This window comes from Herpailurus yagouaroundi, unplaced genomic scaffold, assembly GCF_014898765.1.
Source record: "Herpailurus yagouaroundi ecotype Mexico unplaced genomic scaffold, PumYag 217, whole genome shotgun sequence".
Classification (NCBI taxonomy): Eukaryota; Metazoa; Chordata; class Mammalia; order Carnivora; family Felidae; genus Herpailurus; species Herpailurus yagouaroundi.
In genome coordinates, this window is record NW_024412448.1 from 4,150,894 (window position 1) to 4,165,420 (window position 14,527).

General features: G+C 51.3%; 1 protein-coding gene across 2 annotated transcripts in view; it reads right to left on the minus strand.

The window, feature by feature from the left end:
• The window catches only part of TBC1D16 (TBC1 domain family member 16), an 80,494-nt gene that overhangs the window by 12,761 nt on the left and 53,206 nt on the right, over positions 1 to 14,527 (minus strand). The window contains exons 4-7 of one of the 2 annotated variants that reach the window (XM_040456594.1): positions 3,812 to 3,973; positions 2,857 to 3,004; positions 1,749 to 1,913; positions 1,120 to 1,268 (exon numbers count right to left, since the gene is read on the minus strand). In XM_040456594.1, the coding sequence (XP_040312528.1) occupies positions 1,120 to 1,268; positions 1,749 to 1,913; positions 2,857 to 3,004; positions 3,812 to 3,973 (624 nt within the window). Of the gene's footprint in view, positions 1 to 1,119; positions 1,269 to 1,748; positions 1,917 to 2,856; positions 3,005 to 3,811; positions 3,974 to 14,527 lie in introns of both variants that reach the window. The other variant, XM_040456593.1, reaches the window with a different exon arrangement.

The following is a 14,527-nucleotide window of genomic DNA, read 5'->3' on the forward strand; positions in this document are numbered from 1 at the left end:
GATAGGGGCTGCGTGCTCCCAATGGGGGTGGGTGTTTCCGATGGGGGATGGGTGCTCTCGATGGGGGATGGGTGCTCCCGATGGGAGCTGGGTATTCCCTTGGGGGCTGCGTGCTCCTGATGGGGGTGGGTGCTCCCAATGGGGGATGGGTGCTCCTGATGGGGGCTGGGTATTCCCGATGGGGGCTGTGTGCTCCCGATGGGGGCTGGGTGCTCCTGATGGGGGCTGTGTGCTCCTGATGGGGGATGGGTGTTTCTGATGGGGCTGCATGCTCCCGATGGGGGCTGGGTGCTTCCAATGGGGGCTGGGTGCTCCCGATGGGGGCTGCATGCTCCCGATGGGGGATGGGTGATCTCCATAGGGGCTGCGTGCTCCCAATGGGGGTGGGTATTTCCGATGGGGGCTGCGTGCTCCCGATGGGGATGGGTGCTCCTGATGGGGGCTGGGTATTTCCAATGGGGGCTGGGTGTTTCCGATGGGGGCTGCGTGCTCCCGATGGGGGATGGGTGCTCTCGATGGGGGGGGGTGCTCCCGATGGGGGATGGGTGCTCCCGATGGGGGATGGGTGTTTCCGATGGGGGCTGGGTGCTTCCGATGGGGGCTGGGTGGTCCCGACCGGGGCTGGGTGCTCTCAATGGGACTGCGTGCTCCCGATGGGGGCTGGGTGCTCTCGATGGGGGCTGCTTGCTGCTGCGGCTGGCAAACCCTCCAGCCCCCTCCCCCCCTCCACTGACTTGGGGGTGTGCATATCCGAGGCTTTCCACGGGTCCCCAACACAGCCTGGGGTCAGCCAGACCCAGAGAGACCTCCCCAGTCCGGCTCCGGCTGCCCTCCCCCACCCCCCCTCACCACCCCCCCGCCCACCACCCCAGCGTTCCTGGCGGGATGTCAGTGCCTAGTTAAGTCTGTTGAAAAAGAACTCTAAAACCTTGACACAGAGCTAAAGAGCAGCGCTGCGGATAATGATGGCACTTATCCAAGCCTATCACTCCGTGCCTGGGACCCATTTTCGAAAGAAACTCTGGGTCACGGAACGTATTATCAATGCGGGATTGCGCCTCAAATTGCCTTTGCAGCTGACATGCCCCCGGGCGGCCGGGGCGGGCGGGTGGCCCTTACCTCTTCTGCTGGATCTCGGCGTATTCCTTTCGCTTCTGCGCCCGCAGCGCCTCCCTCTCCTGCGACGTGGACTCGTGGCTGTAATACCGCAGCAGGAAAGGCCAGACCTCCCCCCGGATTGACACATCAATGCCGCCGAAGAAAATGGCCTGCAGGAAGCGGCAAAAGTTGGGGAGGGGCCCAAACAGGGCCGCTCAAAGCACCCCCAAATCCCCGGAGATTTGTGTTGTGGTGGCTTTGCGGGGCCTTCCTGACAGCTGATGCCTTGATTCACATCGCTGCAATTTGCACATGTTTGGAGGGGAGAGTGGAGGCCCTCCATTCCCATACAGGAGACAACCAGGCTCATTTCAATGTCAATGCCCACCCTGGTGTGGCGCTCCGACGAATGTATCGTTCTCACGTCGCGGCCTAATCCTGGTTTTGGAAGCGCCGCATTGCGCCGCGAGCTCTTCTATACAGGCTGACGCGGGGTCCCCCAAACCCGCTCCGGAGGGTTTCCTTTTCAGCGCAGCCCCTTTGATTGCTACATGGGCGCGTTCACACAGCCGCTCGCGCCGCGCCTCGGCCCCCCGGGGAGGCGGCCCGGCGGTGCCGCCCGCCTCCCCCCTCCCCGCGGGCTGGCTCACCTTGCGCAGTTTGTACTCCTCCTCCACCTGGCCCAGCTCGTTCAGGTGGTGCAGCCAGGCCGCCACGTCCAGCCTCTTGTACACGCCCTCCTCGGGGTGCGTCTCTGAGGAGGGCAGCTTGGGGCGACGGATGGAGAACTGTATGCACGTCTTTTCGTCGGCGACCTGCTGGCCGGGAAGACACCTCGGGGCGATGTGCACCTCACTGGTGCCCGCCCTCCCCAGGACGCCAAATACCCCCCCCACCCCCACCCCCCTCTCTCCTGAAGGCAGGGGGGCGCGCTCTCCCCTGCACGCAGACCCCGCATGGGCGAGCGTAATTAGCCGCAATTAAAATGAAAATACCTTCGTCTTAACATCAATCCCTCCCCTCCCCCTCGTCCCCCCGCGGCCGCCCAGGCTCCCCGGCCCACTCCCACAGACCGACCGAGACCGTGGCCCCCTCGCCACCGCCCCCACTCTCTCCGCGACCCCGGCCGCAAAAACGGAATTAATGCCTCGTACGGCCCAACTTCCCTCTGCCGGGAGGGCCTGCAATAAATTACATGTGATTGGCCGCAGACAAAGGGGCCGCTGTTCCGCGAGCAGGGAGCCCGCCTGTCAGGTTGTCTCCACGGGCAGTCACGAATCCGGGGCAAAACTGCGGCTGACATTTAATTCAAAAATCAAAGGTTGTTCAATGTAGGGGGGAAAAAAAGCCACGCTAGTGTAATGAGGGAAGCCAGCAGGAGGCTCGGTGGGAAGGAAGGGAATCTGAAAGTCAGCCCCTTTCTAATAAGCACATACAGTATCTTGAACAGATAATTAAAGAGCTCTTATTACATTTGTATGTAGATTGAGCAAAATATGGCAGGAAGCCTTGTCAAAACATGATTTTTCAAGTGCACAGCACCGACTTTACAAGAAGCCCTGGGCACAGGCTTCAAATCCAAAGTTGCTGCCCTCTCAGCCGCCCAGCGACCGCGGACAGGCTCGGGTCACACCCCTCCGAGGCCTCCGCGCGGGGAAGTCCCGGACCCTCCCCGCCGTGGGAGGGAAGAGGAGGGGAGGGAGTCTCGGCAGCCGGGCGACTCCCACGGCGGGGCCCTCCGGTCGCCCTCTGGGCTACCTGGTCCTTGAGGTGCGTCTCGGTGCAGTATTTCCACTGCTGAAACACGTCGCACAGCTTGTCCAGGCCGCCGTGGTGGAAGTGGAACACTTTGTACTGGCTCTCCCGGCTGGCGATGACCAGCTGGCCACTGGTGCAGGCCTCGTCGCTGGGCGCGGAGGCCGTAGCAGGGGGAGGGAGAAGGGAGCAATGAATATGTAAACGCCGGGTTTTATTTCCAAGTATAATCAGAGGCCCCTATCGCTGACCCCCGGGGCAGGAAACAGGAAGGCCCCAAGCAGTGACCCCCCCCCCCCCGGGGGGGGCCCCCCTCGCCGGTGTCCCCTCCTCTCTGGTGCCCCCCCCTCCCTGGTGCTCCCTCTCCAGGAGATCTAGGGGTGGATGCCATTAGGTGGAATCAGATTTTGAGCCCAGGTGGGACGGCCTGGAGGGCACCCTGGGAGAATCCTCCGGAAAACTCACTGCACATCCAACTGGGTGTTCGGCCCAACCCCGGCTGCCCTTCCCTGAAAGGCCAGACTGTGGCTCTGGGTCTGGGACCCCTCCAGCGACACGTGTGCTTCGAGCACAGGTCTTCCGCCGGGGCCAGCGTGGGGCTGGGCCACCCTGCCTTTCGGGAGCGATCGGATGTGGCTGCTAGACAGGACGCTAATAGGGACGGTCCGCCCACCATGAAAACGGGGCGCCTCCTCCAGAAAGCCACGCCCCCTTCCTGCACACACACAGGCGGAGCTGCAAAGCCTCTTGGGGGGATGGACGGGGTGGGACCCTGAGGGCGCCTGGAAGAGTCTGGAAGCTGCCCGGGCCCGGTTCCTGGGGGCAACCGTAGCGGGCACCCCTGCCCACAGGCTCAGTGATGTCGGGAAGCAAGCCCCGACTGGACCCGAAGCCCCCGCCCGCTGGGCCCCCTGCAACCCCAGCCAACTTCCGGGAAGCCGCGGAGACAGGCTCTCACCTGAAGAAGAGACGGAGGGAGCGCATGTGCCCCAGGTCCACGCGGAACACGCCGCAGATCTGCTCCAGCGCGCAGGCCCTCTGGGGCTCGTCCCAGCGCGGGGTCTGCAGGAGGCCGTGGCCGTCGGGGAACCGCAGGGGGGTGTCGGCGCCGCAGGGGGAGCTGGGGGAGCGGGTCACGTGAGGGCCACGCGGCTCTGTGTCCCCGCCGCCCGGGGGACAGGGCAGGGAGGGCGTGGGGAACACACACACGGGCCCAGCTCAGACATGCACACAGACAGACACCCGTGAGCCAGCGAGCCAGCGAGCGAAGGAACGAACGAATGAACGAACGGGTCCCATTACAGTCACACATGAAATTACATTTCATGTGGAAGGGAAGGCGTGTGTTGATCAAATTGCATCCCACACGGACAGAGGCAGTGAGTGGCCCTAATGACAGATGAGCCCCCCCACGAGCCTTCCCTGTGTGACCTTGGGCGGGTCACCAAGCCCCTTGGAGCCTTTGTGTGGACATTTGCAAAGTCAGGATAATAACAGGCCTTTGTGCATATGATCAAGGGCTGCAGAGGGCTCGGTGCTGGGCCCCCTGCTGCCTCGTGATCGCTTTGGACGGGGTGGGGCTTCTGTTTGAGTTTCTACCGGTTCACCATTTTCCTGGAAAAATAAAACACTGGTTCTGTTTATGGTTCAGTAAGGAAATTCTCAATACCAATAACACAAATAATGCACATTTATTAAACACTCAGTATGGGCCTGGTCCTGTATTAACCACCTCGCATGGGCACGTATCACATATAATCCTCGCAATAATCCTTTGAAAGGAGCGGTGCCATTTACCCCCATTGTACAGAAGAGGAACTGAGGCCCAGAGAGGTTAAGGGGCTTGCCCAAGGTCACACAGCTGGCAGGCGGTAGAGTTGGTTTTTGGACCCAAGCTTGGAGAGCCAGGTCCTTACCGCCATACTTGCCGGCCTCTAAGCTCCAAGTTCAGCAACACAACGCCATTTATTACGGTTTTTTTTTTTTTTAAGTTCCTGAATTTGTTTAAAACCCCAGTTGCAAAGCATTTTATTACGTGGATTCCGCCACACCGCAGGCTAAGTGCCATCTGTGGAGATTTAACAGTAGCATCTAGCAAAAGCCGACGAAAATGTAACCCGAGTAAAAGCAAGCATCAGTTCTGGGCCCCCACCCCGGCATCCTACAGAGAGGCGACAGCAATGGCCTTCTCCGGCTTCCCTGTTTCAGCCCAGAGCATAAAAGCGTCAGAGGCACTTAACCCCGAGGTGCCTCTTCCTCAAAAAGGCACCAGTTCTCTGCACGAAGCCACAAGGGGTGGTTCACGCACAATCCCTCAGAACTTGGGGCACCCTCAAAGAGAAAAGACCGGCCTTTTAGAACCTTTGCTGCTTCTAGAACATCAGTCGGCCCGGTGTGCGGGAGCCGGCGGCTTTTCTGCCCTCCCTGTCTGAGGACACTGGGCTGAGCCAGGTCCCGCCATTTCTGTGGGGCACCTGGGCACTGCCAGGGGACAGATTCAGATACAAATCAGTAGCTGGATGGGAAGGTGGGTAGGCGAGCCGAACCTCTGTGGCCACGCGGCAGACCCAAAAAGGCTGAGGGAGTCGCCGCCTTCCAGAGTGGACCCTGACCGGGCTGCACTATACGATCATTGTTTGCAAAACAAGGCAAGTGGCAGGTCTGAAGACAGCCCCCCACCAAGCACCTGATGCAGCATCTCGTAATCTGCTTACTGAACAACGAGGCCCCCGCGGCTGGGAGATCACGGGCTCCACGTGCTTCCCAGGCTCGCCTCCAAACCCGGCTGGAGAGGGGCCACCGGAGGGTGGCATTATTTCCAGCCCCCTCCCCACCCCACCCCCACCGCTCCACATGCACACACACCGCCACAAACCCACACCCCCTTCCCAGCGCTGCCGCGGCCTGCTCACGCCGTGGGGCAGGCCGAGGCTTCCAGAAAACAGATCCAGGATGGAGACTCACTCGAGCAGAGTCATGGGTGGAAGATTCTCCGGCCAGTGCCGTGGCCAGGAGACCCGATTCCCTGCAGGGGAAGGAGCCCATTTCAAACCAGGAGACAGCCCCAGACAGAGGGTCGGCCTCGTACCTTCCAGGGGCAGCTGGCCTCTGGGCAGAAGGCTGCTCGCGCCCTTCCGCGGCTCCTGAGGGGGACATTATTAGCACTTATTAATTGATTAATCGATTAACTCCAGACACTACGCTTGGGACCTACCACTGGGGTTCTATCAACCTATTGTTTCGGCTGACTCAAAAGGCTCAGGATGAAGAAAAGCAAGAGAAAATTTAGATATTTTAGGGGCACCCGGATGGCTCGGTTGGTTGAGCGTCCAGCTCTTGACTTTGGCTCAGGTCATGGTCTCGCCATTCGTGGGTTGGAGCCCCATGTCGGGCTCCGTGCCGACAGTGCAGTGCCTGCTTGGGATTCTCATTCTCTCTCTCTCTCTCTCTCTGCCCCTTTCCTGCTTGTGCTCTCTCTTTCTATAAATAATAGATGATAGAGCGATAGATGGATGGATGAGAGAAGTTTGGATATTGTAAAAATGTTAAAATCTGGCCCCCATGCCTCTTTGGCTTTGAGAACCACAACTCAGTCATTATGGAGGTTTTCTCTTCCCCACTTACACTTTTTCTGAAAAGAGACCCTTCCTATAAATACCGGTTACCTGCTGCCGTGTGACGAATGGCCCCAAAACTTAGCAACTTGAAAACACCCCCTTTTTATTTGTCCACAGAGGTGATGCTACTTGGCATCTTCTGGTTCTTTCTACCACACATTTCTTTAAATTTTTTTTTTCAACGTTTATTTATTTTTGGGACAGAGAGAGACAGAGCATGAACGGGGGAGGGGCAGAGAGAGAGGGAGACACAGAATCGGAAACAGGCTCCAGGCTCTGAGCCATCAGCCCAGAGCCCGACGTGGGGCTCGAACTCACGGACCGCGAGATCGCGACCTGGCTGAAGTCGGACGCTTCACCGACTGCGCCACCCAGGCGCCCCACTCCCACACATTTCTAACTCGTAGTATTTAGGGGAGGGATTGCCCAAATAAACCGTCCGTTTAATTTCAACACACCCCACATAACAATCGTATGAGCACATTACACAGAGCACATTGGAATACTCTTGGAACCGAGCTGCTCTCCACGCACAGAGATAAAAACTAAAAACCAGGCCTATTTCAATCTCCCCCACATCTTACTTCCTCACCATTGTTTTTCTCATGGCATCAAAGTTCGCAGACATCCTACAGATTCATCCCAGGCATGAGAATTGGTTTTTTTTTGTGTTTTTAATGTTTATTTCTTTTGAAAGACAGAGACAGAGCAATTGGGGCAGGGGCAGAAATCGAGGGAGAGAGACAGAGAGAGAGAGAGAGAGAGAGAGAGAGAGAGATTGAGAATCCCAAGAGGTTCCGCGATGTCAGCACAGAGCCCAACGTGGGGCTCGATCCAACAAACTGTGAGATCATGACCTGAGCCGAAACCAAAAGTCAGATGCTCAACCGACTGAGCCCCCCAGGTGACCCCCCAGGCATGAGTGTTAAGTGACCTCCTGTTCTGTGCCAGGATGTGCTGGCAGCTGGCGAAGCAGAAGTCACCAAGATATGGTCATCACCCTGTGGCAGCCGGTCTTGATGGGGAGACAGATGTCACACTGGGTGGCTGAGGTGATCATCCAGTCATCTGCTATCACAGGCCCTACGCCATGGGGACCCAAGCCGTCCATCAACTTTGCTCTAGTTTGAGCCCTTGGAACCCCAGCCACAGTCCCAAGCATAGTGTCTGGAGTTAATCGATTAATCAGTTAATAAATGCAAATAATGTCCCCCTCAGGAGCCGTGAAAGGGCACGAGCAGCCTTCTGACCAGAGGCCAGCTGCCCCTGGAAGGTACGAGGCCGACCCTCTGTCTGGGGCTGTCTCCTGGTTTGAAATGGGCTCCTTCCCTTGCAGGGAATCAGGCTCCTTCCCCTGCAAGGAATCAGGTCTCCTGGCCACGGCACTGGCCGGAGAATCTTCCACCCATGACTCTGCTCGAGTGAGTCTCCATCCTGGATCTGTTTTCTGGAAGCCTCGGCCTGCCCCACGGCGTGAGCAGGCCGCGGCAGCGCTGGGAAGGGGGTGTGGGTTTGTGGCGGTGTGTGTGCATGTGGAGCGGTGGGGGTGGGGTGGGGAGGGGGCTGGAAATAATGCCTCCCTTTGGTGGCCCCTCATAATTTCCAAAACCTGGAAGCAACAAGCACAATGTCCTTCAGTAGATGAATGAACGAACTTCAGTCCATCCAGACAACGGAATATTATTCAGCTCTAAAAAGAAATGAGCCATCAAGCCATGAAGAGACACAGAGGAACCTTAAATGCACATTGCTAAGTGAAAGAGGCCGGTCTGGAAATGCCACAGACTGTGTGATGCTGCTAACGATATGACCTTCTGGAAAAGTCACGACTATGGCCACAGTTCAAGGATCAGGGTTGTCAGGGGTTGAGGGGAGGGGGAAGGGATAAATAGGCAGAGCACGGGCGATCTTTAGGTCAGTAAAACTACATATGACCCTTGAGCAACGCGGGTTTGAACTGCAGGGTCTGCTTTGTCTGGATTTTTCCCCATAAATACTGTGTGGTACTGTAAGCACACTTTCTCTTCCTTATGATTTTCTTTTTTTGTGTGTAATTTTGAAGTTTATTTATTTATTTTGAGGGAGCGCTAGCAGGGGAGGGGCAGAGAGAGAGGGAGCCAGAGAGAATCCCAAGCAGGCTCCGCGGGGTCAGCACAGAGCGCGATGCGGAGCTCGCTCTCATGAACCGTGAGATCGTGACCTGAGCCGAGATCAAGAGTCAGATGCTCAACCAACTAAGCCATCTGGGTGCCATTTCCTATGATTTTCTTAATCACATCTTCTCTTCTCTAGTTTACTTTCTTGTAAGAATACAGTGTATACTACATATAACATCCGAAGTATGTGTTAGTCAACTTCTTATGACGTTGGTAAGGCTTCTGATCAGCAGTAGGCTATTAGTAATTAGGTCTTTGGAGACTCAAAAGTTATATGTGGATTTTGAGCGTGGGGGGGGGGTCGGCACCCCTCACCCCCACATTGTTCAAGGGTCAACTGTACTCTGTATGATGCTATAAAGTTAGATATATGTCATTACGCATTTGTTAAGACACGTCAGATGTACAACACCAAGAGTGAGCTCTAACATAAACTATGGACTTGGAGTGATAATGATGTGTCAATAGAGGTTCATCAGTTGTAACAAACATACCCTCTGGTGTGGGATGCTGATAATGAGGGAGGATATGCATGAGTCAGAGCAAGAGGTATAGGGGAAAGCTCTCTGCCTTCCTCTTGACTTTTTTAATGAACCTAAAATTGCTCTAAAAAATAACATCTGTTAAAACAAGAAAAAACAATTCGCTAGAGAATAAATACAAATGAACAATGACATTTCTGTGTCCAGAGAATGAAATAAATGGAAATGAAACAAGGGACTCTGGGGAGAGGTCTAGGTCCATGAAATTGGCAATAAGCAAAAAACTATAAAATGTAGTGTAGGTAAGGGTTTGGGAAAATGGACACCCTTGCACAGCCACAGGGTGGGGACTGTATCCTGGTCAAACTTTTCTTTCTGGCAATGTGGAAATAAGATGCAAACAGCTTAAAAATGTTTATACATTTTGACCCTTTATTTTCATTTTTAAATATCGATCCTAAGATTGATGGCCACAGAAAAACACATACATAAATAGATACAGAAAAACTGTTTGACAGGGGCGCCTGGGTGGCTCAGTCGGTTCAGTGTCCAACTTCGACTCAGGTCATAATCGCACGCTTTGTGGGTTTGAGCCCCACGTTGGGCTCTGTGCTGACAGCTCGGAGCCTGGAGCCTGCTTGGAATTCTGTGTCTCCCTCTCTTTCCCCCTCCCCCACTCATGCTGTGTCTCTCTCAAAAATACACACACACACACACAAAAGAAAAAATATTTGACAAAAACACTCATTCATGATAAAAGCCATCAGCAATATAGGAATAGAAGGGAACTTCCTTAAGTTGCTAAAGGTCACCTAGAAACATTCTATACTTAATGTTGTACTCAGTGATAGAGACTGGATTGTTTCCCCCATGATCAGGATAAGGTTAGTACGCCTGTTTTCATCACTTCTGTTCAGTACAACACTGGAGGCTCTAGCCTCTCCATAAGATGAGAAAAGAAACAAAATGCATAAAGATCAGAAAAGAAGAAGTGAAACTGTCCCTGTGTGCAGATGATACAGTTATTTACACAAAAAAATCGCATGAAATTTACAAAACAACTAATAGAACTAATAAGTGAGCTTAGCAAGATTACAGGATAAGAGGTTAATGTAGACAAAAGAAATTAATTGTACTCTTAAAGACTAACAATAGACAACTGACAAATATAATAAATTAAAAATTCCATTTATAGGACCCCCTTCAAAAAGATCTCTACATAAAATATTCAGAAATAAATCAAACCAATGACATTCAAGACCTCCATACTGAAAAACACAAAACCTTGCTGAAAGAAATTAAAGGAAATGTAAATAAATGGAGAGATACACCATGTCCATAGACTGAAACAGTCAATATTGTTAAGATGGTAATCCTACCAAACTGATCTATAAATTCAACACAGTCGCAATCAGTATTCCAGTAGGACCTTTTCGGGGGGTAGGAATTGTCAGGCTGACTCTAAAATTCATATGGAAATGCAAAACACCTAGAAGAACCAAAGCAATTACAAAAAAAAGTAGAGAGTTGAAGGACTTATCTGATTTTGAGACTCATTATAAACCCATAGTAATCAAGGCAGTCTGGCAAGGGTGAAAACATAGACTTTCATATCAATGGTACGGAATGGAGAGTCCAGAAGTAGAGAAATATGATCAATTGATTATTGACAAAGACGCAAGGACAGTTCCATGGAGAAAGGAGCGCTCTTCCACAAACGGGGTTAGATCAACTGGATATCCATATGAAAAAGAATTAACGTCACTTCCTTTTTCATGTTGTATACAAAAATTAACTCAAAATGGGTCACAGATCTGGATGTGATGCCTAAAATTATACAACTACTAGAAGAATCTGTAAAAGAAGTCTTAGCCACCTTAGAATAGGCCAAGATTTCTTAGAATACAAAATGCACAATCACAGAAATAATTAATAAACTGGAAAATTAAAACCTCTTTTCAAAATAACATAGACATGCAAGCCACAGCCTGGAGAAAATATTCACAACACATATATCCAATAAAAGATTACCCAGAATATGTATGAGACACTCTTTTTTTTTTTTTTAAGTTTATTCATTTCGAGACAGAGACCATGTGTGCGGGAGAAGAAGAGAGAATGTGGGAGACAGAGAATCCCAAGCAGACTCCGTGCTGTCAGCACAGAGCCTGATGCAGGACTTGAACCCACAAACCACGAGATCATGACTTAAGCTGAAAGCAAGAGTGGGAGGCTCAACCGACTGAGCCACCCAGGTGCCCCTCCCTGTAGGAGACATTCTTGAAACTCAATAGTATTGTCAGACATAGATTTCTTAGCTATGACACCGAGGCACGATCCATAAAAGAAAAAAATTGATACACAGGACTTTATTAAAATGACAAATTTCTGCTCTTTGAAAGACACTGCTAAGAAATTAAAAAGACAAGCCACAGACTGAGAAAAGATACATGTAGAACACATCTCTGATAAACGATCTATATCCAGAACGTATAAAGAAACTTCAAAGTCAGTAATGAGCAAACAAACGCAATTTAAAAACAGGCAAAAGATCTGAAAAGGCGCTTCACCACAAAAAGGGGGCAAGTACGCATATGAAAAGGTGCTCGACATGGTTGGCCGCGAGAGAAACAGAAACGGAAACCACGAAGTGATACAACGGCACAGCGCACACCTATGAGGAACACTACAACACAAGCGTACACTGACAGTCTGGACTGCCGGCGGGAACCACAGCAGCCAGACTCACCTGTGGCTTGGCGGGAATGCAAAGTGAGAATCCACTTTGGGAACACGCACTTACCACATGACCCAACAATCCCACTGCTCGGTACTTACCCGAGGGTAATGAAAAATGCTCGCATAAAACTCTGTGTGTGCGTGCTGATAGCATTTTTATTCATAACCACAAAACCAAGAGCCAGCAGCTGGGTCTTTCAACTGGTCAGTGGATAAAGAAGTATGTCCAATGGAATGGACAATGGAATACCACTCGGCGATAAAAAGGAAGAAACCGTGATACGCATAACAACATGGGTGAATCAGAAACATATCAAGGGGAAAAAACGGGACTCAAAAGGTTATATGAAAAGATACCCAGCGACAATAGTAATCAGGGAGATGTAAATTAAAACCACCATGAGATACTCCCCCACACACGTTAGGATTGAAAAGCCTGACTGTGACCCTACCAAGTGCTGATGAGGACAGCAAGCACCCGGAACTCTCACACACACAGCTGGTGGGAGGGCAACACGGGGCAACCACTTTGGAAAACAGTCTGGCCGTTGCTTAAAAAGTTAAGCACCCACTCACCACGTGACCCGGCCATCCCACTCCCAAGTGTTTATCAAAAGACGTAAAAACCTACGTCCACACGCAAGAGTTCTGCATAAAGGTGGAGAGCAGCTGAGAACGGAGAACAACCCAGCGGGTGAGGGGATAATAAGCAGGTGAATGGATAAACACATCGTGGTGGTTTATGCACACAATGGAGCAGGACTCGGCAACAGCAATGAATGAACTCTTGACTCATTCCCACAGAAGTCTGGGTACATCGTGAAATCGTCATGCTGAGTGAAAGAAGCTGGACAGAAGAAAGAGTACATACTGCATGGTTCCATTTATAGAAAATTCTAGGAGATGCAAACTAATCTATAGTGACAGAAAGCAGAAAAGTCATTTAGGGGGCAGGGGCTGGAGGAAGGGGTGGATTACAAAGGGACACAAAGGAAATTTGGAGGTGATGGATATGCTCATTAACATGATTGTGGTGATCGCCTTACTGGTGTGTGTGTGTGTGTGTGTGTGTGTGTGTGTGTGTGTCAAAATAGAGCAACTATACACTTCAAATATATGCAATTTAACATACACATATTATACCTCAATAAAGTAAAAAAAATCCACCAATATTTAAAAAAAATTTTTTTTTATGTTTATTCTTGAGAGAGAGAGAAGGAGACAGAGTGTGAGTGGGGAGGGGCAGAGAGAGAGGGAGGCACAGAATCCGAAGCAGGCTCCAGGCTCCGAGCTGTCAGCACAGAGCCCGATGCGGGGCTCGAACTCATGAATTGTGAGATCATGACCTAAGCCCAAGTCGGACGCTTAACCGACTGAGCCACCCAGGCGCCCCTGTTACTGAATTTCTAACAGGAGAATATTTTAATATATCATGGCCCATTTATATGATACAATGCCATGAAGCTATTATAAAACATTTTACAAAAGTATTTAAAGAACAAAAAAATGCTCACACTGTTCTGTAAAATGAAGAAAGTAGGATATGATATCGATATGGCTTTACATATAATGTATATTTATAGATACTTTATAGCTGTATAAATATATCATAGAAGCAGAAAACAGCCCCCAAATTACAATAATGATCCTGTCCAGATGGCATGATTATAGGTTTTTCATCTTGTTTTTAATTTTGTAAATTTTCTCAAAGTAATAATGAATCATTTTGATAATCAAAAACAATAAGCTAAACTTGTATATGCATATCTTTTCTTTTTTTTTTTTTTAAATTTTTTTTTCAATGTTTATTTATTTTTGGGACAGAGAGAGACAGAGCACGAACGGGGGAGGGGCAGAGAGAGAGGGAGACACAGAATCGGAAACAGGCTCCAGGCTCTGAGCCGTCAGCCCAGAGCCCGACGCGGGGCTCGAACTCACGGACCGCGAGATCGTGACCTGGCTGAAGTCGGACGCTTAACCGACTGCGCCACCCAGGCGCCCCTATCTTTTCTTTTTTAACAAGAAGCCTATAATGGTTTTTATACAGAAAACCAATAAGGGTAATTTCAAAAATTAAAAAAAAAAAAAGAAAGAAGGTCAGGTATAAACAACTCAGCATCATCATGGTTACCATCTATCTGTGGCTTCCTGTGTGCCAGGAGCTCTGCTTATCGAGGGAGATGTTCTTTTTTTTAATGTTTATTTATTTATTTTGAGAGAGAGAGAGAGAGAAAGAGAGAGAGAGTGGGGGAGGGACAGAGAGAGGGAGAGAATCCCAAGCAGGCTTCACACCATCAGCCCAGAACCTGACACGGGGCTTGACCCCACGAACCGTGAGATGGTGACCTGAGCAGAAATCAAGAGTTGGACGCTTAACTGACTGCACCCCCACAGACGCCCCGAGGGAGATACTATCAACCCCATTTTATAGCTAAGGAGACTGAGGCCATGAATGACGTCCCCACATCGCACAGACGGTACACGGCAGGGTGGAGACGGATGGCCAGTGTGGCTGACGCAACCAAACCTCAAGCTTCCCACGCCTACGGCTTGTGACTCCAACAGGAGTCGCAACAGTTTAAAAGAACAAAGAGGAATGGGGCGCCTGGGTGGCGCAGTCGGTTAAGCGTCCGACTTCAGCCAGGTCACGATCTCGCGGTCTCGCGGTCCGTGAGTTCGA